The 25,059-nt window shown below is 41.2% G+C and overlaps 2 protein-coding genes across 4 annotated transcripts; one reads left to right on the forward strand and one right to left on the reverse strand.

Moving 5' to 3' along the window:
* Positions 1 to 2,916: 2,916 nt before the first annotated feature.
* On the forward strand, positions 2,917 to 9,746 carry LOC133491368 (cell division cycle protein 23 homolog). 2 transcript variants are annotated; one of them, XM_061802375.1, is made up of 16 exons: positions 2,917 to 2,987; positions 4,078 to 4,150; positions 4,434 to 4,571; positions 4,681 to 4,723; positions 4,807 to 4,912; positions 5,937 to 6,069; positions 6,161 to 6,338; positions 6,490 to 6,587; positions 6,672 to 6,753; positions 7,143 to 7,296; positions 7,368 to 7,487; positions 7,575 to 7,650; positions 7,744 to 7,805; positions 8,629 to 8,707; positions 9,250 to 9,369; positions 9,455 to 9,746. In XM_061802375.1, exons 3-16 carry the CDS (start codon positions 4,554 to 4,556, stop codon positions 9,623 to 9,625), a joined length of 1,440 nt encoding a protein of 479 aa, XP_061658359.1. In that variant the 5' UTR covers positions 2,917 to 2,987; positions 4,078 to 4,150; positions 4,434 to 4,553; the 3' UTR covers positions 9,626 to 9,746. The 2 variants fall into 2 exon arrangements, with proteins under 2 accessions (XP_061658359.1, XP_061658358.1); XM_061802374.1 differs by having other exon boundaries at positions 2,917 to 3,078; positions 9,455 to 9,743.
* A 768-nt stretch (positions 9,747 to 10,514) lies between these two features.
* On the reverse strand, positions 10,515 to 24,710 carry LOC133491366 (kinesin-like protein KIF20A). Of its 2 annotated transcripts, none has more exons than XM_061802370.1 (17): positions 24,558 to 24,710; positions 24,369 to 24,488; positions 21,593 to 21,731; positions 21,308 to 21,483; positions 21,125 to 21,224; positions 19,882 to 20,094; positions 19,266 to 19,377; positions 19,053 to 19,127; positions 18,481 to 18,624; positions 17,966 to 18,134; positions 17,732 to 17,881; positions 15,217 to 15,356; positions 15,038 to 15,140; positions 14,744 to 14,957; positions 12,505 to 12,590; positions 12,291 to 12,428; positions 10,515 to 11,202 (listed from the first exon to the last, which is right to left on the reverse strand). In XM_061802370.1, the coding sequence occupies exons 1-17, from the start codon at positions 24,657 to 24,659 to the stop codon at positions 10,837 to 10,839; spliced, it is 2,547 nt and encodes an 848-aa protein (XP_061658354.1). In that variant the 5' UTR covers positions 24,660 to 24,710; the 3' UTR covers positions 10,515 to 10,836. The 2 variants fall into 2 exon arrangements, with proteins under 2 accessions (XP_061658354.1, XP_061658355.1); XM_061802371.1 differs by lacking the exons at positions 24,369 to 24,488; positions 24,558 to 24,710 and adding exons at positions 22,236 to 22,302; positions 22,390 to 22,546.
* Between the last annotated feature and the right edge of the window lie 349 nt (positions 24,711 to 25,059).

A 25,059-nucleotide genomic window follows, 5' to 3' on the forward strand; every position in this document is an offset into this window, starting at 1 on the left:
GCCTGTCACCACCGCGACGTAGGTGTGACGCGGCAGTGAATCTGTTGCCACCCACGACGTGAGCTCGGTTTGAAAAGCGTTCGAAGGATACCAAGGCGTGAGCCTGGGTCAGCAGTGCATCTGTCGAAGCCGCGACGTGAGTGTGGCGAGGCGACGGATCGGTTTCCACTGCCACGTGACCTCGGCTCGGTCGCGGATCAGTGGCGCTTGCAGTGAATCTGTTGCCACCGCGACGTGGGAATGGCGCAGCGGTGGATCCGTTGCCACAGCAAGGTGAACCTTGCTCGGTAGCGGGTCCGTTGCCACTGCAGCGTGAACGTGAGTCAGCAGAGAGTCTGTTGAAACCGCAACATGGGAGTGTCACAGGAGCGGGTCAGTTGCAACCGCAGCGTGAGCGTGAGTCAGCAATGAGTCTGTTGCAAATTCGACATGGGCATAGCTCAGATGGTTATCTAATCCTTGCCGAACCTGGGCCATGAGGGCCGCCAGTTCGGCGCTCTGCCGCTCTATTTCCGCCCGCATTTCGCGATAGAAGACCTCGTGATTCTCGAGTCGCAGCACTTCGGGATTCGCGGACTCCTCTTCCCTCTGAGCTGGAAGTTTTGCCACCAGCTCTGGATCTGCTGTTTGGCCGTTGCCGGTGGGGAGTGGATGGACGAGGACGGTGTCTTTGTCGCCGCGCAGCAGGAAGCACAAGGGAGCACCCGGCGTGGGCGTCTCCTCTGCCCGCCACGCGGAGGACCCGGGTAGATGGCCAAGCGGATTCCCAAAAACGGATTGGAGGACTTGGACCTACCGGGTGAAGACACCCAGGAGCTAGTAACATGGGGAGGTGAAACAAACTGACTGGGATTAAAGATCGGGAGAGGAAATTCACAGTCATAATCTAAATCGTAGTCAGGCAGTCGGTCATATAAATCACGGTCTTCCTCAAAATCTGAAAAATCAGAGTCCAAACGAAGACAAGGTGGTGAGCGGGTCGTAATCATGACAACCAGGCGGTGCGTGTGACAGGCAAGACGCGAACGACATCATGGAGCCTACGGATAGGACAGGCTTGGTCCTTCGGCAGTCGGTTTACCTCGTGTCAGTCCCGGTGAAGCTGGGTCTTTCCTGCTGGGTGCTGGTTTGGCCAGATTGTTCTGTCACGACCCATCGATACAGAGGAGGACCCAAATGCAGGACTTTGGAGACGCAGAGGCAGTTTGGGAAAAGTGTTTATTCGGTCAAAAGTCGGGGATCAGGCAGACACTCAAGTGGGGCAGCGATAGTCAACTCATTACTAATGGACTGATGAAGTAACTTAATCAGATTTGCGCTATAAAGTCGTTGTTGTGGTTTTTAATCACATTGCATTTGTTTCTTTCAGGTAGCACTTTTGAATTTATGAAAATTAAAAAATATTGCCTCGTCCTCCCCTACTCCATAAACTTTGTCTGCCGTGCACAAATTGATAAACGTGACAGTCGATGTCTTCAGTACTTAATCCTGCCATTTCGCTGAGACTACGTATCCATTTTTTTTTCAATAAACAATGATAAACATTATGGCTTTTCTTGAAGAATAGACATTTTTGGGGGTTATTCGAAGAGAATCAACAATGCACAAGTGCAACATCATTAAAAACGTTAATAATCACCGAGTCTATCAAACAAATCTGAGTAACATATCTCAATAACTAATTTTGTTTTGTTTTGCTTTTTTATGTACAGTCTTTGCGGACTACTTCCCTTCTTGGCCGTGGTCCAGCCTGGCTCATGACAGAGAGCACTAAACCCCCCAAAAATAAAATGGTAGAAATATGAACATGGGGCAATCTACTCGGGGCAAACTGTAGATGCAGTGCTTTAGGACTTACGATGCAGTCTCGCTTACACCTAAGCCCATGATTGAGAATGTGGTCTACCAGCCCGGCTCCTGTCTTACACCCCATTATATTATACTGATTGGCATTCCAACATTGTGTTCTGATCTGGCTGTATATGTGCTGTAGTGCTCTTGCTAGTGTTGATCAGGGAAAGAAAATCTAATGGAAAGTATAATGAATATATATACAGTATAGAAATATAACTTTTCAAACCTAGTGCTACGGACAAATGCCTAAAGTCAAGTCTCCTCTGAGAACTGTAACAAGTGACTGAGAATAAGCCAGACCAAAACCTATAACCCCAAAAGAGTTGGTTATTTCAAATTGTTTTTTACAACTTCACCCTTAAAAGTAAATGGATTACAGAGTATTTGATTTGGGGGAGGGGGATCAAAATGTGCTCATGTACACTACATGCACATGCAGCGAAGACTAACATATTCCACTAACATGTACAACCCAGGCTAAATCTGGCTCTTCCCGAACATTCAAAGTTTCACTCTTTAGTTGAGATGTCGCTCCTTCGTACTTTCTTATTAGATATTTGATGCAAAGTATTTAATAGAACAGCTGAGTCTCGGCTCCACGGAGAAAAGTGGCGAGCACATCTGCCTTGCAGTTCTGAAATTCAGCATTTGAATCTTTGTTCAGTCCTTCCTGTGTCTGATTTGCTCAGGTGTGGGTTTTTAGGAACACTTACAAAGACATGGGCGACAGATTTACTAAAGACACGACATTCTCCACAGATGTGAATGGTTGTTTGTCTGTTTGTCTCATGTGGACTGCACTAAGTCCAGGTTGTACCCAATCTCTCTCCGAGAGTCACTTGAGATGGGCTGCACCTCAAATACTACTTTTATTACTACGACTATTAATATTAGTCAAAATTATAATAGCAATGCCATGAATATTTTACATAATGCAATTATTAGTTGTAGTGTAGAAAATAAACTGCATATTTGTCAGTAAAATACTGTGCGATGAATAAAATGGATTTATTGACGGCAGGGATAAATGCGGGAAACGGAAGTGACGACACAACGCAGGCGGGACTTCGATGCTACGTCGTCCACCAATCGCGAACATTTTCCGTCCAGTATGAACATGGCGGCGCTACACTGTGAGTTCGATGATCTGGTGCACATCAAAAAGCAGCTTCTTTCTGTTACATGGCTGTGTAAAGAAAGAGGACTTTTGCATAGTGCCAAGTGGTAAGATTGACACTTAGTAACTACAGTAGTCTACTTTTGGTCTATTTGCTGTGTGCCCAAGTGACGCTAATGATTGTTGTTTACCTGACTGTTAGCCTCATTAGCACGCACAGTGTAAATGTTATCTTTTGAAATGCAACATAAAACTGTATACACAGTACAATCCTGAAAAATGACTGGCTAACTGAATAGCTTGTTTGTTCGTAAAATTCGTTTGAGCTCTGCTGTTACTGAAGGTGTTGAATACCAATACAATACATAATCATTAAACTGTGGGTATAATGGAATGAAATGTTTTGGAAAAACTTTGATTCAGGTTTTGAAAGTGTTTCAATTTTTGGTCAAAGTCAATTCCAATACTCCACAGTCATAATTTTTGATATACCTCTTGTTTTGGCTCTCATGAGGAGAGTGTTTCACAGTCTATATTGAAACAATGTAGGTCTTTGACATTAGAAAAATCTCACGGAACACCACCAAACAAAAATATCACGAAAAGGAAATATTCTAAAATAATGATAGTGTAGTGGAAAATCATTTAATTGTTTCTCCCTGTGAGTACACATAACTGGCCTAGATATGTGATTGCAAAGATACAATATTCATTGTGAAAAAATATGGACAAAAATCAGACAAATTTAAAAAAAAATATCAAAACATATCATGAAAGCCTGGCACACCTGATGCCGCTTATCCTCACGATGGTCATGGGAGTGCTGGAGCCCATGCCAGCTGTCAACAGGGAGGAGGCTGGACACACCCTGAACTGGTTGCCAGCCAATCGCAGGACATGTGGAGATGGACCACAGTTGCACTCACAATCACACCTAGGGGCAATTTTGAGTCTCCAATGAACGCATGTTTTTTTGGGATGTGGGAGAAAGCCATGCGGGCCCAGTCCTCAGAACTGCGAGGACAACGCTTTAGCCAGTCGTACTAGCGTCCCACCTCGGTTGATCTAATGACCAACAATTGCTCTTTTCTGTCTTTTTAATTTAGGGCTTCTGAGTTGGCCTTTGCTCTAGATCCTCTTCCCAAAGATGCATTACCATCACCGCATTCTATTTCAGAGGTTTGTACAACGTATTCCTCTTACTCAACTCTAGGTCTACGCCCACACTGCATGTGGCTCCCTAAGTGCAGCGTCGCAAAATTACTTCAGAGGAATCAACTCTGTCAATGTTAACCTGTATTTCTCTTGTTACATCCAGAGCTCAGCTCTGGATGAAAGTTGTACCTTACTGACCAGTGTTGACTATACTGTACATGCTGACTCAGAATTGTATGTTTTTTTTGGGGTTTTTTTTTTTTTTTTTTTGCTGATTTTGTTGTTTTGGCCTGTCTTTGACTTACAGGAGGACATACAAGACGTTGATGCACTAACACTGGCCAAATCTTACTTTGATTTGAAAGAATACGATCGTGCAGCTTTCTTTTTGAAGGGGTGCACCAGTCAGAAGGCTTACTTCCTCTACATGTATTCACGTTATCTGGTAACACTCTTCTGTTAATACTCACCCGGATGACATTTTTCATACCTGATTCACTTTGGTCACACTCCTGAACTGAAAGAGAAATTTTCTTTTTTTTTTTTACTTGCAGTCTGGTGAGAAAAAGAAGGATGATGAGACAGTTGACAGCCTTGGTGAGAACAGTCATAGAGAATGAGGGAGGGATTTTTTTTTTTTTTTCATATTTTATGATAAAAGCTAACATATCTGTTTTTAGGTCCTCTGGAGAAGGGTCAGGTCCGCAATGAAGCTTTGCGAGAACTGAGGGTGGAGCTGAGTAAGAAGCACAACGCAGGAGAGCTGGATGGTTTTGCATTATATTTGTAAGAAATATCTTTGCGCCAACATCTGTACCGCAGGGCACTGATTCCAGACCAGTTTGTCGTGGCATATTATTGTGCAGGGAGAGACCAGCTCTGCCACGGAAAATTATCCAATTCGGTGTGATTGGTCAGATAATCATGGTCTTCATTTACGACAAAATACGGGATTTTTTTCCTCTATTTTGCCACCGCGTAAATGTGCTTCCACTAAGTAGCAAAAGGTACATTAATAACCTGTATGACCACTTTTGTTTAAGTTCCTGTAAAGTGAAAGTAAGTCTTAAATTTGACACATCACAGAGAAGAGTATTGCTCAAAGCACTGCCAATTTTGAATGATCTCCAAGGTTATAGTCCAAGTCCACGGCCCACTCGGCTTCCGATCAAACAACTCAACTCTGAATTTGAAAAAGAAACAAAACGTGATATTTCATCTAGTACACCAGGCGGAAGGTGTCTGGTGTTCTACAGTATGTGACAGAAGAGTCTCTGCTGTGATGAAGGGCAAAGTTTATAAAACCGTGGTGAAGGCCGGCCATGATGTACGGATTAGGGACAGTGACACTGAAGAAACAACAGGAAGCAGAATTGATGGTGGCAGAAATGAAGATGCTGAGGTTCTCACTTGGAGTGAACAGATTGGATAGGATTAGAAATGAGCACATTAGAGGGACAGCCAAAGTTGGCAAAATTAGAGAGAGCAGACTTCGATGGTTTAGGCATGTCCAGAGGCGAGTGAGTAAGCAAATTTGGTTAGAAGGGTGCTGAGGATGGAACTGCCAGGCAAAAGAGCGAGAGGAAGACCAAAGAAAAGGATCGGGAAATTACAAATGGTGTATCTTCATAGTACTACATGCTGTAGTTTTTAATCTTGACATGTTTTCATTATATTCAAACGTGTAGATCGGGAAACAAAACTGAATTAACTTTCCAGGGCCTTTTATGTCAAATGTGTTCCTTGCCTGAAATGTTGGGAAACACTGCAGTAGGTAAACGTGTGCGTATGTGTGTTTGTGGAATGGCAGGTATGGAGTTGTGCTTCGAAAGCTGGATCTGCTGAAAGAGGCAGTGGAAGTTTTTGTTGAAGCAATTCACGCTCTTCCTCTTCACTGGGGGGCGTGGCTAGAACTCAGCAACCTCGTCACCAACATTGAAATGGTTAAAAGCTAACCTTCACAAATTCACGCGTTTGTCGCGCCACAAGCTAAGTTCGAAACGTCTGAAAGTCCACGTTCTCGTCCTCTCCCAGCTAAAGTCTCTGTCTTTGGCCAACTGCTGGATGAAGGACTTTTTCATGGCCCACATGTACACAGAGCTGCAGATGATCAAGGAGGCGCTCCAGAAGTACCAGAACCTCATGGACGCCGGCTTCACCAAGAGCACTTACATCATCTCGCAGATGGCAGTCGCCTACCACAATATCCGAGGTTTTTATTTTTTTAATTTCAAGTTGTAAAAATCTTCTAACGTCGCTGAAACCACTCTCTCTCATGTTGTGGCTGGTTATCAAGTATCTCGACTAAATGATGAAAGGGCTTTCTGTTGGGCCTGCTTTGCTTTATTGTGACGCCATTGCAGATATTGACCAGGCGGTGGCTCTGTTTAACAAGCTGAGAGAGCACGATCCCTATCGCATCGACAACATGGACACCTTCTCCAACCTCCTCTATGTCAAAGTGAGGTCTTTATAAGACCAAAGTGGAAAAGAAACAATGTTTTGTAAAAAAAAAAAAAAAAATGCCATTTGTGCCTTTCCGCAGATCATGAAACCAGAGTTGAGCTACTTGGCCCACACGTTGGTTGAGATTGACAAGTACAGAGTGGAGACATGCTGTGTTATTGGTAAGTATTGAACACTCCTGAAAAATATCTCGATTGCTTTTAGGTGGCCCCTGTGATTGACAGCTGAAATGGACAGAAAGATGGGCGGTGTGATTTTTTTTTTTTTTTTTTTTTAAGTCAGCTCATTTGTCAGTCTTTGATTTAGAACATAATGTTTTGAGTTTGAAATAGTATCAGGTAGTTGTTTTGGAATCATAATGTGTTATAAACAAGAATTAAACTTGATGGAGGCGATTATAAACATTTTTTGTACGGCATCACTTACTTGCGATCTTTAAAATTTTTTGACACAGCTCAGTCGCAATCCTCAACGAATAGGGTACAATACATGTGATTCACACTTAAATGATGGTGTTGTCAATTAACTAACCTGTGGTTGGTTGTTGTAGGCAACTACTACAGCTTGCGCTCGCAGCACGAAAAGGCCGCACTCTATTTTCAGCGCGCCCTCAAACTGAATCCTCGCTGCCTGAGCGCCTGGACCCTCATGGGCCACGAGTACATGGAGATGAAGAACACATCTGCAGCCATCCAAGCTTACAGGTGGGTCAATCAGCGCCTCTGTTTTGGTGGTCACGTCGGGGTGAGTGTCAGGATGTGTTTGTCTGCGTCAGACACGCAATTGAAGTGAACAAGCGGGACTATCGAGCCTGGTACGGCTTAGGTCAGACTTATGAGATTCTCAAGATGCCCTTCTACTGTCTCTACTACTATCGAAAGGCTCATCAGCTCAGGTTTGTAACTGTAGCGTATATTTTTTTCAAGAAAAAAAATGAATAGACAAGTTGTTCTTGTCGGACCGTGATGCTTTACGTCTACAGGCCCAATGACTCGCGCATGTTGGTTGCACTGGGCGAAAGCTATGAAAAACTGTCCCAGACAGCTGAAGCTAAGAAGGTTGGTCCCTTTGCACGTAAACCAATATTTTCTTTCTTTCCATGTGTACGTGCACGTTTTCAGACATGCATGTATAAATGTTGCTGTTTCTAGTGTTACTGGAGGGCGTACTCTGTCGGAGATGTAGAAAAGATGGCGCTACTTAAACTGGCAAAGTAGGTGGCGCTGACTTTCGGGTTATGTGATGTCTTATGTTACTATTACATTGTGGTGGCACAAAAATACAAAATAAAAAAGTCATTCAGATGGAAAAAAAAATGCATTTGCTTTGTGTTTGCAAGGTCAGAATCTGGAAAAATAATTTGTACTTTCAAACTAAAAAGTGTTTCTTATGAGCCCTGTGCTTCTCAATCTTTTTACACAAAGAAACACCATTAAAAAAAATTGCTTTCAAAGTACCACCACAATAATGAATGATAAAAAAAAAAAAAAACTGTAGCTTTAAAGCCCGGTTAGCAAACTGATGCAGAGATTTTATTCCTAAAAAGTGTATTTAATATCATTCTACATCACTGTAACATTACGCCGTTTGATCATTAGCAGGGTGCAGAAACAGGAAAAAAAAGATTTAATTAAAATGTACATAAAAGTAAATTTACCCAAATGTAAAAAAACAAAAAATCTTAAAAATGTCATTATTTAGTTCAGCTAAATACAATTGAACCGTCTTGAACAAAGGTACTGTAAGTGGAATGAAAAGTTAGAACATTTAATTTAATGATTCATTAATATACCACAAGAGGGAGCCCACGTTGCACGAGCAATTATAGCACACTGAGCCTTGTATTCCTTAGTTTTAAGGGATTCGTGATTTATTGGTATACAGTAATAATACTTGGCATAAAGTTAATACCACAAGTGCAAAACTAAACATTCCTCACTCTGTAAAGGTAGCCTGATTTATTTTTTTGGTTCAGAGTATTTTTCTTCTGTTCTTAACATGATGAAGCTACATGTCAATATTTATTTGTTATTAAGGCTTCATGACCAGCTGAATGAAAATGATGACGCTGCCCAGAGTTACATGCTTTACACCCAAGACGTCTTCTCCTGTGGAGTAAGCATTTTAAAAGGAACTCATGCTCTAACACAAGTCTAAGAGGTAGAATGGGGGGACAATATTATGGAATGGAATTTAATGCCGGGTTTACAAAAAGCTGTCTCAGTAAAGTTCTTGGGTCCTCAATCAGGAGTGTGAAAACTAATTTTGTTCAACTGCCTATTTCTGAAAATAAGCACGTCTCAATTTTGCCAGGTAGTGACATGAGTCTGCTCCATGCTCCGAATGTTGATAGTCAATGTGTTTGATGAAGAAAGGCCATCTCCACGTGTTAGATTTCAGTATAGTAGTAAACTACAGTCCATACCTTTTTTTTGCAGACTTGTTTTTTTTTAATCATTGGGGCACCTGCTCCATCACAAGTAGCTGTACCTGTTTTTAAAATAGACAAACGTTTAGCTATGCTGTATTGAAATTTAGGTTTTTTTTCCAATCATTGGGCTATTTTGACAAAAACATGTTGCATGTTCGGTTAGTGGGAACATTCATTTAGAGAAATTAACCTGGCACAATAACTTCTCCAAATACTGTTCACACAGGAACAGTTGGAGCACACCGAGGTGAGCACAGCCCTCAAATACCTTGGTCAGTACTATTTCAAGAACAAACTCTACGACGAGGCATCCGTCTGTGCCCAGCGCTGCTGCGACTACAATGATGTGAGCATTAATGTGCATGCTTTGAACAGCCGGGAAATGTTCTGTGATTTAAGAATGTACTAATCTCTATCTACTATTTTTATAGGCACGAGAGGAGGGGAAGGCTTTGCTGAGGCAGATCTCTCAAGTGAGAGATCAGACAGAGCCACTGTCGGGCGATCTGTTTCCACCACTCCCCAACAACAATAACAACAATACAACACCCGTTAGGAGGGTGTCGCCCCTCAATGTGCTTCCAATTTCCTTTACACCTTGAGACTGCTGCTTGTTTCCTGACCTTTCCAAGTGTTGCTAAAAAATTGAACACCTGATACTGTTCAAAAGCTTTATTACTGTTGTTAGATATTAAAATGCTTGTTTCTAAAATAGTAAGCTTCTTTTGGCTTGTCCCGTTCGGGGTTGCCACAGTGTGCCATCTTAAATGAAACAATATTTGTTTGTCCTTCCTGACACAACCCCTCAGGGGGATGGGTTGGGGGAGGCCCCAGTCACATATGAACTCACAACCCCTTGTTTACCAAACCAGTGCTCTAACCACAGAGCGATGGGACTTCCAGTCTCTAAGATGCAGTCATTTTACTTTTCTTCATAGACTTGTGGAATACTGGAAATATTCCTGCAATCAAGTACACGAGTGAACACGGGCAGTGTTGAGAGTGGATAGAGATTTATCTGATGTGGGCCTTCACAAATGAGGTTCGACTGCCACTGATATTTTGGCTTTTTTTTTTTTTTTAATGCACAGATCATGCCTCTGTGCTCTTATATGTGAAAATCAACACCACTGCTTTCCCCTTCTGGTATGACACTGCAAATATAACTAAAATAGTATCAATATTGTTTAAATCTGAGGAGGAATTTTTCAGGGATGAGAATTTTCCACAGATTTGTGGAATTCTGAGTTTTTTCAGCTGAAAAATGTCTTGTGAAACGTGTAGATAGATATAACTTTTAGACATACGTATGTGTTATCAAGTGGTCTGCACGTTTTCCAGTGTGGTGAAAGTCTTGCCAAGTTTTCAATATATTATGATTGCCCTGTATTTACTATTTAGAAGCCACCAGAGGCCAGCATTTAAGAGTTTAAAAAAATAGCCCTGGAGAGGAATCCCCCCCCCCATCTCCATATAGAATAAACACTAATGTGGGAAGCATTATATTTTATTTTAAGGTTCTTTGTAAAAGTCAGAAAGCAAAAACGTGAGGTAAGCAACTCGTCATATTCACAGAACATTAAACTGTATTCCAAGGCAGAATGAACCTTGTCTCTGCCATTATCCACCACATGTGAAGCAAAACCGATAGCCAGATAATTTTAAACATTTCCCTTCGTAAATATACAACTTCATTTAACGTTGTTTACTTGGGTGACATCAGAACTGGAGTCAAGACACCAAGAAGAAAAAAGGGGGATAACGTTATAGTCAAAATAATGCAAGATCTGCTCCCCATGAAGCGTGAAGACGCTTAGTACTTCCCACGTAGAGGCCGAGGTGTGAGGGCAGGGCTCCGAGGCGGAGACTGCTGGCGTGACTTCAAGATCCGAGAGTAAGGAGTTAGGTTAGTGTCTGCAGCATTGCGTGTGTTGTATTTACGTGTTGGCGTGGGGAACAAAGCGTGGTAAAAGGGTCTCTTCTGAGGAGGCTTGTTCTCAGAGTCGCTGGCTATGACAGCACCACATCCCCGCTTCTTGCAAGAAATTGGTGTGGCAAAGCCCAAGCAGGGTAACTGGTGAGGCTGGGTGGCCTGCTCCCGAACCGGTGTCTCGGCCTTGCGCCTCAGGTCAGCCTTCACGAGCACCAGACCGTTCTGCAGTTCCACCAGGATCTGGTCCTAAGAGGAAGTGAGTCAATGGGGTTAGATGTTGTTGCATAGTGCAGCGAAGGCTTGGCTATGATTAAATGCGTTAGGACAGCAAACCCTCCACGTGCTTGTGCACACCCAATATAGGAAGGAGTTAAGTTAAATTAGTCTCGAAGCTGGTTGTGCAAGTAAATATATTAGTGAAAATATGGAGAGAGAAGGGGGGGAGACAGAATTCCACATCTTAAAAAAATAACATCTAGTTCTTTTTCTCAGTCCAAACACATCAATCCAGAAATATTGGGACACTGTTAGGAGTTTGCTGAATACTCCTATCAACAAACTATTTTGCTCACAGCCAGTGTAGGGCATATTTGATACCATGTGATAAGTAAAATACATCAGTACTATATATATATATATATATATATATATATATATATAAAAACACATGCACACAGGCACCTCTACTTATAAAATGAATTTGTCGTTTCATAGCGTGATTTTTTTTTTCCCGTAAGTAGAAGCCCTTTTTACATGTAAAAGGAAAAGAAGAAGAAGAAGAAGGAGACAAAGACAAGGGTGAGATCCCTCCGAGCCAATGGGATGCCAGGAAGATGCTGCGTCATAGCCAATGGGAGAGCAGCTCTATTGCACCACTTACAAACAAAGATACAGGATGTTTATGTTTGGTTCAATTTGGGGGCTGCGAATAGGTGTGCCTGTTTTTACCTTTCATATCGTGAATTTTCCTTCGTAACTAGAGAATATTTCTCAGAGAAGGGGTTTCATAACCTGAATTTATCGTTAGAAGAGGTACCATTGTAAATATATTAATTGCTCAAACCTTGAAATGCCCATCCCATACACTAAACTCATTTGAACTTAGTTTCTAAACATTGTAAACTTATTTTGACCCCCCAAAAAAATCTGCAAGCATAAAATATATAAATATGCTGTGTCATGGTTTAAGCCTTAAAATAGCCCTCCCTTTCACAATTAAATTAAATTAGCATTAAACTTTTTCAACAAAAAACATTCTGACAAAATTCTGTCATGTAACTGAGCCATGATATAGCAAGGGTATCTAATGTGAAATTGATGGCAGAAAGGTGTACCTGTTTAATTAGCATTTCGTCTGCCGCAGCCAAAGCCTGACGCAACTTCTCTCCTCCGGTATTACGGCAGCAGGCCCGCTCGCCAGACTGCAGGTCTGAGCCGAGCTTCTGTAAATCCAAGCGCAGCTGACGCAGATTCTGTTGGACGATACAAAAATTTGCAGTGGCTGTCAACTATACGTCAGTAGATTTAGCCCACACAGTCGCTCCGAACCCTTTGTCCCTCCTCCAGCTTGCGGTTGGCAGCGTTGGTGACCGCTGAGCCTGGTGCTTCCAGCTGGATCTTCAGCTGGGTCACCTCTATAAAATCCAGCAGAGTAAAAAAATTACAATGGGGTTAGAGACTTTTCATTTTGGTCATTTGTGTACACAACAACATTGTTTTAGTACTTCAACTAGTCTCCAAATGATTGGCCCAAGTTTAGGTAAAGTTATCTCCTCAGTGAAGACCTGCCATAAAAAGGAGTACAGGAACCCGAGTTTTGGTTTACAACGGTGCGCAATTACCGTAATTTCTCGAAAAGAATCCGCAAATTTTTCCAAAAAGTTAATAGAGCGCATTATATTATATATTATAGGTATGGATGAAAAATAAAAAAATGCAATCACATTGTAGTCGTATACAGATACATAGTGGTAAAAAGTGTATACCTAACATGATATTGAATGTCTTATGTTACACATTTATATGTATTACAGTAATGTGAGCCCCCAACCTGACCTCTGAGCTCCTCGGGGAGCTTGCATCTTACGATCGTTAGCGTAGCATGCTTGTTGCTGCTGTACCAAAGATCAGAAACGACTGCCCGCGAGTTTGTTTGAACTAAAAAAAAAATGGCGACTACACGCTGAGTTGTGCAGCTGATTTTAAAGGAAATATGTCATTACTCATGCCAATGAAGTCGCGCCGCAGTCCGAAACGATAGCTCGCATCACTGGCTTCAGGTGGATATTAAAACGTGAGCTCTAACTCCATAATACGAGCCTCGTGGGGACATAAAAAAAAAAAAAAAAACGGGAGAGCACAAACAGTTGAAATGCTCGCTTTGTAAAAAAAATGTACCCATTCCGCTCGTTTCTGCACAGTTTGAGCTCACGTTGTTTTGATAGCCACCTAAAACCATAGTGAAAGATGCTACAGATTGGAGCCAAACAGAGGGGGAGAGGTTGCGTTACACAACCAAAAAAAAATGTTTCAAGTAATTAATGATGAGTTCCACAGCAATGCACCAAAAGTATCGGCTATGGATCTTTTTCAGATTGGAGATGAATCATAATGCTTCTTTTGCAGGATTAGCCAAGGATGTGTGATCTAGGGGATAAACAGTGTTAAATAGTTGAAATTTTTAAGACTGTAATATCTGTTATAAACAGTGGAAGCCCCGTAGCTTAGTGGTTAGAGCATTGGTTTGGTAAACCAGGGGTTCTCACTGGGGCCTCCACTCCCTGAGAAGGGTTCCGTCATCCGGCATAAAAAAATGTGCCAAACAAATACATGCGCTGTGGCGACCCCGGAAGGGACAAGCCGAAAGAAACTTTAATATGTGTTATCAACAGTACTAAAATGTTGTGCCATTACTGAGCAATTATTTTAGTTGGTTGAGGGATTCTGTTCTGACAATTGCGTGTCCCGTGGCCTGTCCCGAGATTATATTACCGCTGCATAAGCACATTCACATTGATTATTATTAATGATTGTTTTACAGACAGTTTTTTGAAAAACAATACAAGTACAAACTTGACAAAATATAAATACAGGTCATTCCTAATATTCTGACCATATGGGTAAAGGCAAATTGGTGGTGCACATTGTACATTGGTAGGGTTTTCCAGATTTTTTAGGTCAACTTTGGAGGTGTGCATTATACTTCAGGATCCATTATACTCGACAAATTACGGTAACAGCACACAGCACATTTCTGACTGTCTGTTTTAAATATTTTAAAGCCCCATATTTTGGGTATATATACTCCCAGAGAGTGACTCTCTATAACATGGATTTAGTATAAGTGTCAATTCCACAAAAAAAAAAAAAAAAAAAACACAACCTTGGTTATGTTTCAAGAGTGTTCCGAAATTGCTCCTGTCAACTACTTCTGTTTGTCCCAGTTTTGTATCCACCTTGTGCATATTTGGCTAAGACCACTCTCTTTCCTCTGATTCATTGCCTCTGTGTGTAGGACCAACTTATGAAAGCGCATGCGTTTGTTAAATTGACACCCCTGGCTCAGGAGCAGAGATCATCTGATTTACTGTGACTTTACCAAGGCGGAGAAAATGGAGGAATCGCTAATGCCTTGTGTCTCGAGCTCTGACACTGTTGTCTTTTGTGCTGTCCTATGACCAACCCCACACTGCACTAATTAGGTTCTTTGCGCAAGCGCCTCAAGACAAAAAAATCATAGTGTATGATACTAAAGTCAACACATCTATAACAAAAACATTGTACGTACCCTGAGTCTTGGTAAGCAACTCAGCACGACACAATTCAAGCTCTTCACGCATTCGGGTGTTTGTCTGGGTGCTGAGCCGGTTAGACCGTCGAAGCCCCTCGGGTTCAGGTTCAGGTTTAGGTTCAGGTTCAAGGGCAGGAGCAGAGCTTGGGCCTGCCTTACTAGTCATCTTTTTGAGGGCAGCAGACAGTTCCTCAATCTCTTCATCCCTTTCCTACATTATTAAAGTGTTAACATGAAGTTCCACATCACATCAGCGGACAGATCATCCCATCTTAGTTTTACAGCAATCACCTTTAACTCTTGGCTAAAGAATTTCTTCAAATGTTTCTGCAGGTTTGTTATCTTGTCCTCACAGCGCTCTTCAATTAGAGCTCTCTCTGTCTCTAAGGTCTCACTATAGGACAGGAAGAGAAGGTTTTTGTTGTTTTTGAGAAAACAAAAACAATACAGGGTTAATGTCTCCAGCACACCTGAAATCATCTTGCATTCTGGAGATGACCTCCATCATCTCAGAGACAACCTGCTCCCTAACATTAGCCTCTAGAAGTTCTTTTACTTCCTGCTGCCGCTGCACCTCCCGCTTGAGGATGTCGATGGCCTGCAGCAAAGACTTAAAAAAAATAATAATAATTAATTAAGCAGATGGGATTGTTCACTCTTCATAGGATTGAATGCCCATCTTGTAAAACTATTTATTTACCATGATTTCTTGAAAATAATGCGCAAATTTTTGCAAAAATATTTTCAAAAAGTTAATAGACCGCATTACATTTAGGTATGGATGAAAAATAAAAAATACAATCACATTGTATAGTTGTATACAGGTACAGAGTTGTAAAAAAAAAAAAAAAGTTGTGTATATATACATTTCGATGTCTTATGTTACACAATTACATTTGTTACAATAATGTGCCCCCCCAACCTGAACTCTATGACCTCCTCAGGTAGCTTGCATTTTATGATCGTTAGCGTAGCATGTTTGTTCCTACTGCACCAAAGATCAGAAATGACTGCCCATGAGTTTGTTTTAAGTTAAACCAAGACAAAAAAATGCTGACTATCACGGTTAGTTGTGCAGCTGCTTTTAAAAGAAATCTGTCATGACTTGTGCTGATGACACCGCCAACCCGGAAGTAGCGCAGCAGTCCGAAACAACGATAGTGTGTCCTGTGGCCTGTCCCGAGATTATATTACGTTTGCATCAGCACGTGGACAATGATTATTATTAATGATTGTTGTAGATGACTGTTTTTTGAAAACAATACAAGTACAAACCTAACAAAATATAAATACAGATAATTCCCAATATTTTGAGCATATGAGTAGCAGCAAATTGGTGGTACGCATTGCACATTGGTAGAAGGGTTTTCCTGATTTTTTAGGTCAACTTTGGGGGTGTGCATTATACTCGAGAAATTATGGTACTTACAGGAGAGGTTAAACTGTGGTAGCAAACATTTACAATTCCCACATGGAAGACAACCTCCAGACATGAGTTTTGATTACCAACATCATTTGATCAACCAGCACAATTTAATGCAGTCACAAACAAGAGCGTTGTTAAAGTGCCTGCCTTACAAAGAAAATGCTCATTTTATTGTGGTTTGAAGTGGTGTACAATTGTAGTACATCATATTGAGACGTGCTTTTCATTAAACCTCACACCGATCTGATCGACTTGATCGTTATCAGCCAGGAATTAGCAGTTTATGCTGATTGGTTTTAATATCAGAATTAACGACATTTACTCGGTGTCGCTCTTGTGTAGAGTATATTTGAATCCAAAAGCTTTTTTTCTTTTTTTTAGCCTTATCACATCTTATGATGTAGAACTGTAAATATCTGAACGTCATTTAAAAAAAAAAAAAAAAAAACGTAGGCAGTGTGAGACAGACAACGCGTAATGCCTAGATCAGACTACATGATAAATTGGATTTTTCATGATTGCACTGTCGTCAGCCTACTGCTATATAATCTTGGATTCAAATAGCACCGCATCCCATCTCTTAAAATCACTATGCTTTATCTTGTCAACTCAAACGTGACTGGATAAACATTACCTTGGCAATGACAACAACACTAGCTCACTCCATGTGGCTTAAAGAGCAGAATGAAGAAAAAAAATGCTGGTGGTAACTGGTGCTCGGGATAGGACTTAAATTCAAAGTTTGCATACTTTTCATACGATAGGGCTCGCAAGCAACCAACAACACGTTCTATAGCCTAACAAGCTAGTGCTGGCACTAATGATTGTACAAAAAAGTGGCCTTGTTGAATCATAAAGAACATGAAGCCTAATGACCTTAAACATAGTTCCATCACATTCTCATTAGAGCAATGTCGGCATGCTCTCTAAACTGACCCGGGAATGTTTGCCTCAACATTTAAAACTGTTTCCAACTTTTGAACCAAGGAAGATTATTAGATAGATATCTCAGAACAATCTCACTCCACACCATGAAATAAAAGTGGCATAAAAATACAAATACAAAATTTATCAGATTTCTTCTGTTGAATGGCAGGTTAATTGCACCTTCTGCATTGGTTTGGTAAACCAGGGGTCATGAGTTCGTATCCCACTGGGGCCTCCGCTCCCCGAGAGGCGTTGCGTCAGGAAGGGCATCCGGCGTAAAAACTGTGCCAAACAAATATGTGCGTTCATCTGAGATGAGACGCTGTGGCGACCCCTCACGGGACAAGCCAAAAGAAACTTACTTACTAAGTAAAATTGGATAATTGACCAAGGCATACCTGAGGCATATTATTGTACCAGAGATTCAGATTTAAACATTTTGTGTCTAATGAGTTAACCGATCTATATGTACAACAGACGACCAATGAAAAAGTCTTAATGTCACAATGTCTATTCATGTCATTTTGACTACAGTTCTATATTGTTTCTGCTGCCAGACCGCCAAGTAAAATGTCATAATTACCAAGCAATAGAGACTGATAATGTCGCCTGCCCTTATGCACTTGACTTACTTCGGTATTCAACAAGGTGATATCTCCATCTTCAACATCACTCTCATCTTCATCCTCTTCCGACAATGTGCTGTCATTCCTGTTGGCTGGCTCACGCAGCAGAGACTGGATATAGGACACTCTGTTCTTAGTGGAGGGTGCATTGACCAGCTAGAAGGAAACCACAAAAACAATGTCAACCTATCTTTTGCCTAATAATGAAACACTGAAGACACTCCAACTGTAAATTCTTACTTGGGACGCAATAGCTGAAAACTTGAGGGCTTGCAGTGTCTCATCATAGATGGAGGCACATGTGTTGATATTGACCACCATGCTGGAAGTTCCTCGGCCACAGAAAAAACCTTGGAGCACTCGTGTCAGCTTGCTGTCCCTGAACGGCACCACTTGAGGGGGCCGTGACCTGTAAATGTCATTTGAAGGATGTAGCCTATCCTCTCAAAAATCTACTTATTCAATTTCACCCCTGCCACAAAATTTCATTTTCACAAAAAATAGTTACGACTAATGATATACATGTTTATCCATCCCACTGACCATAGTCGATGGAAAATGAACCGGTGTTTCCATCTGTTGCCAACAGAATGATAGCTTTGTGTTCAACTAAACAAATCCTCATTTTGCCTTGAATAAGCCAATGAGTAAATTGAAACAAGATTTCAGCAAAAATATACACACACTTTTTCCATCTGATTTTTCACCCCAACGAACAATATGTAATTAACTATTAGATATACTTAAGCACATACTTGTTAGTCTGGTTGTGTCTCAGAGTAGCAATGCAGCGCCCCAGTGTTAGGAGGGAGGTGTTTATGTTGTTAGCTTCCTTCATCCGTTCACCGCAGCGCTGCGCTTTGCAGCGTTCCGACCCAGCTAGATCGCAGACAGTCAGCCTGTAAGGAGTCCACAACTAGATGAGTGAAGAAACTAAAAAGGAACACATTTTGAAGAGTGAGATTTGGAGACAGGCGACTCGTGAGAACGTCTGCCTCACAGTTCTGAGGAGCAGAGTTCAAATCCCAGCCCCGCCTGTGTGGGGTTTTCAGGCTCTCTACATGCCTGTCTGAGTTTTCTCCAGGCACTCCAGTTTCCTCCCACATGCCAAAAACATGCATTAATGGGAGATTTTAAATTGCCTTTAATTGGGATTGTGAGTGCGAATGGTTGTTTCTATGTGCTCTACGATTGGCTGAAACAAGCTCAGGGTATATCCTCCCTCCTGCCCGTTGACAGCTGGGATAGGCTCTCACACCCCTCATGAGGAAAAGCGGCTCGGAAAATGGATATGGTGGCGCCCAAATGTCTCGGGTGGTTCACTTACTCGCTGATGTGCATGTTCTGACCAGATTCTGCACTTGGATGGATGTGGAGGACACGGATGGAGAAAATGCTGTGGCTGAAGTGGTTAAGAGGGAGAGAGAGAGAGAGAGAGAGACACAGAGACAGAGAGAGAAAAAAGTAAGATTAAAGAAATGGGCACCAGCAACACAAAAACTCATAATAAAGAACCGGAAAGAATTTGAAAGACTTTTACCTACGACTCGAGTTTTGGTTGAGGTGGGTGCTGGCAAAACTTTGATTACGACGTCCAGCTCTCAAAATTTTCCAGGCTTCCTCTGCACTGCAGACTTGGACCCATGTAAGGTCTGACACAACCACAGGATGCAGCAAAATTGATGTATTTGCGCCAACAGAAAAAGATAACAAAATCCTATGGCACAACATCAACGCTACAAAATGAAACTCAATACAAGAGATGTAAAGGAGCGTCTTAATAAAAGACAACGCTTTGTTTGGACTGACAGTGTCAAAAGATGTTAATTAAATGCATTTATGTACTACTGTAAACCACAAGTATTTTTATGAGTAGATTTCTGATTTGATTTTGTGACTTTTGAAATCTACCTCAGTAGTAGTACACAGTCTTGTGTAGGTACGGTACACTTGAGTCTGTGTACTGTATATACTGTACAACGACAAGATATTTAAAGGTCTACTACTTTGTACTATTTAGACCTCCATAGTGACGAATACGGACTTAGTACAAGTGCCCCTTTTACTTTAAAATAATGAAAAAAAATAAAGGCCTTGAACTTTAGTCCATCACTATAGCTTACTCCCCTGTCAATGTCATTGTGAATGTAAATTACCCTTCACATAGGGATTGCCGTGCTTGTCGTCACTCAGCCGCAATGTGATCCTTTTTCTCGGCTGTAGAGAAGGTGCCGCGTCCAGCAGGTCATACAGAAACTCGTTGTAGATCTCATAAAAGGACACCCAGATTGAGAACTGCACCCCTTCCTCTAGTTCGTCTCCACCACTTTGGGACATGCTCTCAGGCTCCAGACACACACTGTCACAGTCTGCAGAATAAGTATACATCATGTGCATGCAGCATCACGTTAAGAACTTTATAGTTAGGCATAATACAGCTTTAGCATACACACATGCATACCTTTTATCACTGGGGTGGGTGACGTATTACCCAAAGGCCATATTTGACTACCCAATACTTTATTCCACCCAGCGAAGCAATTACATGATGATATTGAGAACCATTATGATGTCCACAACCGCAGAGATTGGCTAATGTATGCACCCCCCCCCCTTTTTTTTTTTTAAACACACGTCTAATCCATTTATGCTATTAAATTTCATTGAAATAATTTTTTAACACAGAAATAAATGGTTCATAATGAAAAATGATTAATTATAATTAAATATAAAGAGGCATGGTGGTAAGCAGACTGGTAAGCAGATCTGCCTCATAGTTCTGAGCACTGGGGTTCAAATCCCAGCTTCCCTCTGTGGCTTTTGCATGTTCTCCCCATGGCTGCATAGCTTTTCTCCAGTTTCCTCTCGCATTCTAAGAACATGCATAGTAAGTCAATTGAAGCCTCTAATTTACCCATAGTTGTGAATATGAGTGCAACTACAGTCCTTTATACAGGATGTGCCCTGTGATCAGCTGCCGCCCAATTCAGGGTGTACTTCACCCCTTGCCTAACGATTGCTGGGATAGGCTCCAGCACACCCGCGACTAATACTGAAAAGAGGTACGGAAAATGAACGAAACAATTATAAATAGTCCACTTTAACAGTGAGCATGAACTATTTTACTGTCACCTTTTTTGACCGCATCTACAAATAACACTTGGTCCCATTAAAAAAAAAAAAAAAAAAAAAAAGGTGGTGTGGGGGGGATAATCATCAAAACAGATTCACCTACCTCTGTAATACCTTCCATGACATTGATCAAGTATGTATTTGATTTTGTTGTTATTGGGAAAGTTTATTGAATATAGGAACTACTGATGAGCCCCTGTGGCATGTTTGCCATTCATGTTTGGGGGGAAATTTCAAATACAGAACTTCTTTCCAAACTCCTCTTACCATCCAGTTGGATAGCGATGTTGCTGGCAGTAGAAAGTCCTCCAATCCCACTGTCCCATATTGTTGTGTTTCCAGCTCGACGAGAACTCATGTTCTCATCCTGTAACGTGCGAGAGGAATAACTTTTATATCAATGTGAAACTAATGAGGGATTTTCTTACTATTCTGGGTTATTTTAGTTACCTCTTTGAGCAGAGAATTTCTCCGGATTTCCTCCACCCTGACCTCGGAGGGCTCTAGGTGTCTCACATCCTGGTACAAGACAGGCTTCAGGTCCATCGCCTGATAGAGACGACCCTGAAGTCTTTTGAAAAGAGAGACTAAAGCTCTGGGTAGGAGGCCTACATCACAACGGGTCCCTGCAAAATACGGTAGTCAGTCAGTGACCGCTTTGACGAGACAAAAATTGCATCTTTAAAGATGTGCACTGGGAGTGTGGCATTCAGTTTAAGTCAGAATAAAACATACCTTGAATAGTATAGGTCTTTCCAGAATTGGTGACTCCATAAGTGTAAAGGAGTCTGTTGTTGCCCCGAAGAACATTCGTGACCATCTCCTTCATGGTACACTCATAAAAGTGTTGCTGCGTCGTCTCTGGTCCACAAATCTGATAGTTTAACAAGACACCAAGTGCGTGTGGTTACAGTTCTTGCATGAGACCTTATTTGATTTAACAGGTGTAGGTAAAGCTGTACACTGATGGGTGGGTAATTCATTTTAATTTATTGGTTCCAACAATTTTGTTTTTCAAATGACTTCTGTAGTACAAAGCGTGTCCTTGATGACATGCACGTACAAAATGGCTGCAAACAGAAAATAATCTTCAAAACCAAGAGTCCTTGTCAACCTAGCAACATAGTATTATATTTACATTGAGCAACTTTGTTGGACCCCTCTACCGACTATTTTACAAAGAGATGAATAATTCCTGCAGAGACCACAACTTTCATTTTGACATTTTTTTGCATATAGCAAAAAACGCCAGTCATTTGTGCAAAACACATGGTAACCACAGTAATCTTGCAAAAGCTCTGATTTAGAGACATGTTGGAAACTTTTGAGGTAGGTGCTTCAAAGCCACAAATACTTTGCTTAGGTTGTCTTGCCTTACCGGAACAACTTTAAACCACTTTCACATGGACCAGCCAAGTCTTGCATGACGACAATTTTATGTTAAACTGTTGAAAACGTAAAAGGTTAATAGATAAAGGACTGTTTGATACAAATGAAACATATTTCCTAGGTGGAAGCACTTATTTTCTTACCATCTATAAAGATAACATTTATTACCAAGGATCCCATCTGATGTGCGTCCAGTGTCTGAGACGCACAAAAACTAACAGGGTTGCATAAAGTAAGATCAATCTGCATCTTAGACTAAACCTTACGGTCTGAATAGCACGGCCCCAAAAAAAAGGTGCACGCCCTGACTGCGTGTGTGTGCCCTTAGTTTTCAGACAGTGAGTCATTGGCTGTTACAGAAAGGCATAAAAGGAAAAGGAATTAGCCTAATGTCACTGCAACAATGTAGAAACATTTTGGAATCAAGCCAAATGAACGCAGCCAACAAGCTGGTATGTAGAATTTGTATGAAGTCACAAACAACACAAAACCTCAAAGTGACAGAACCCATTTAAAAAAAAAACATCCCACCCAATTTCTTCAAATGAGAACAAAAAACAATGGGAAATTTCCCATTTCCCGTCATCTTGCAATGATGGAACACTTTGTCCCAACGATGCAATTAAAACACGAGTGTATCTGGTGCATTATATACGGTATAGCATACTCACTATTGTAAGCAAAGCCGCCATTGAATATGTTGATAAAACAGCGTTTAAGGAAAGCCTACAGACATTTTTTTTTTTTACTTTAGTACTGAAATTCTCAAATCAAACCAGGTTGCTTTGTGTTCCTTTCTTCAGCAGCTGGGGATCTTGATCAACAGTATATTCCCTATTAAGGTATTAATAATGTAATGTATAATGGTTATACCTCTGTGCCAATTTAATATTTTCAAGTGTAATTTTTGTGAACAGAGCCTAGGTCTGTTCTATTTATATTTATTAATTAAATATATTTATTGTTCTACACGACAAATGTGTTCAGTATTCTTAGAATTAGACATTGTTCTTTAACAAAAAGGATGTACCTGAATTATTATTCTCCAACATTATATCTTGGATTCACAGGAAAAGCATATTAAATCATGTTTACTGTATACGGGGAGTCCTCAGGTTAAGACGGTCTCGACATAAGACATTTCAACTTCACAACGCCCGTTCCCGCCTGCCATTTTGTCTTGCTAATGCTTGTCCACGCTTGTGCGCCGGGAGTATCTTTGCATTTTTTGCCCTCGTTTTTAGACATTATCGCCCCAAAGAAAAAAGCCGTGTCTTTTACCAATGCTTCTGGAGCCAAAAGAAAATTAATTACCATGGAAACGAAGCGCAAGATCCTAAAAAGATTGGAGAAAGGAGAGACACCAACACCACCAAGGTTTCAGTCGGTCGACCGTGTTGACAATTCAGGTGAGGCAGGGTATATAACTGTTCGCCAGCCAATTGCTAAATTCTTGGAAATTGTGCCGTGCTTTTAACGTTAAATTTCTTCAAAACCGTGTAACCATCTAAGCTTTGATTTTAACAGGTTTGTCTTTGGTGGAAAACATCAAAGTCCCCCCCCCCCCCAAAAAAAAGACAAACAGGTACATACGGCCTGGACTAAAATTCATCCATGTAAAGCCCCGAAATTAATTTAAAACAGTCCTGTCTGTATCAACCCTTAGGTGTAAGTGTAGCCTAAGGCATGGAGTTCAATTCCTGGATGATATGTTGGGGGGGACAAAGACCATCTAGTCACGTCAGTGTGACAGGTCATTACCTATGACCAAAATGAAGCACCCCCCCAATCTTCTTTCTGACCAAATGATGTATTCCACAAAGGTTAAGGAAATGTGATATAAAGGTTAAAACACTGTAGCTGCTTAAAGATTTGACCTTCAACAGAGTTGCTATGTCTAAAAAAATAAATAAATAAAATTAAAAAAAAAAAAAAAAAAAAAAAAAAGGCACTGAAAGGGGATGTGTATCAGTCCCTGGATAGCTGTCACTGGAGGGAGGATTAAAATCAGATCAGGGATTTTTTCCCCCCTTTGTTTGTGTGTCTATGGGTGGGTGGGGGGGGGGGGGGTCATATTACTCTGCCCACAGTGCACCAATGCAATGTTATAAGAGTTACCCACCTTGGAGAAAGTGAACTTGTGCATGCTCTGAGAGATGCCCCTCTCAGCCATCTTCATGTTTTGAGAGCACCTTGGAGCTTTAAGCAGCAGTGTCTCTTCATCTTGTATGTCCACACATTCCTGCAAGAGGAGCCCGTTTAGAGAGGCGCCACACGCACGTGAAGGAAATGGATTGTTCCGAAATTGGACCTGGTCTTCGCCCCTCTCTCGCTCCTCCTGTGTGAAGGGTCGTATCCGCAGGAAGACCTTGACCCTCTCTGTGTCGTCTTTATCACTGCTGTCTGGCTTCATCACTGCAGGTTTCACAGCCACTTTCTAAAGTACACGATTCAGGCATGTGATTTGACTGAATGAAAAAAAGAGTGAAAAATAGCCAAGGGTCTGGGGGCTGGAAGCATGATCAAAGGATGATCACCAATTTTAATGTGCAAGTTTTATAAATTGTATTATGAATTAAACATATCGAGTACATCTATAAATAAATGCTATTCTGTTTTCAAAATGTAGACAATATGATCGATCGTTCATTATTTAGGTGCATACCTTTACGCCCAAAAAATTACAAATTCAAATACAAATTCAACCAAGTAAACTACTAGAAGTGAAACAAAATTTAATTCATATTTGCATCATGGCATGCAAGAGTGCTTTCATAGCCTGTATATTGTATCCATTCAAAAACGTTTTAATT

This window comes from Syngnathoides biaculeatus, chromosome 18 (genome assembly GCF_019802595.1).
Source record: "Syngnathoides biaculeatus isolate LvHL_M chromosome 18, ASM1980259v1, whole genome shotgun sequence".
NCBI classification, from domain to species: Eukaryota; Metazoa; Chordata; class Actinopteri; order Syngnathiformes; family Syngnathidae; genus Syngnathoides; species Syngnathoides biaculeatus.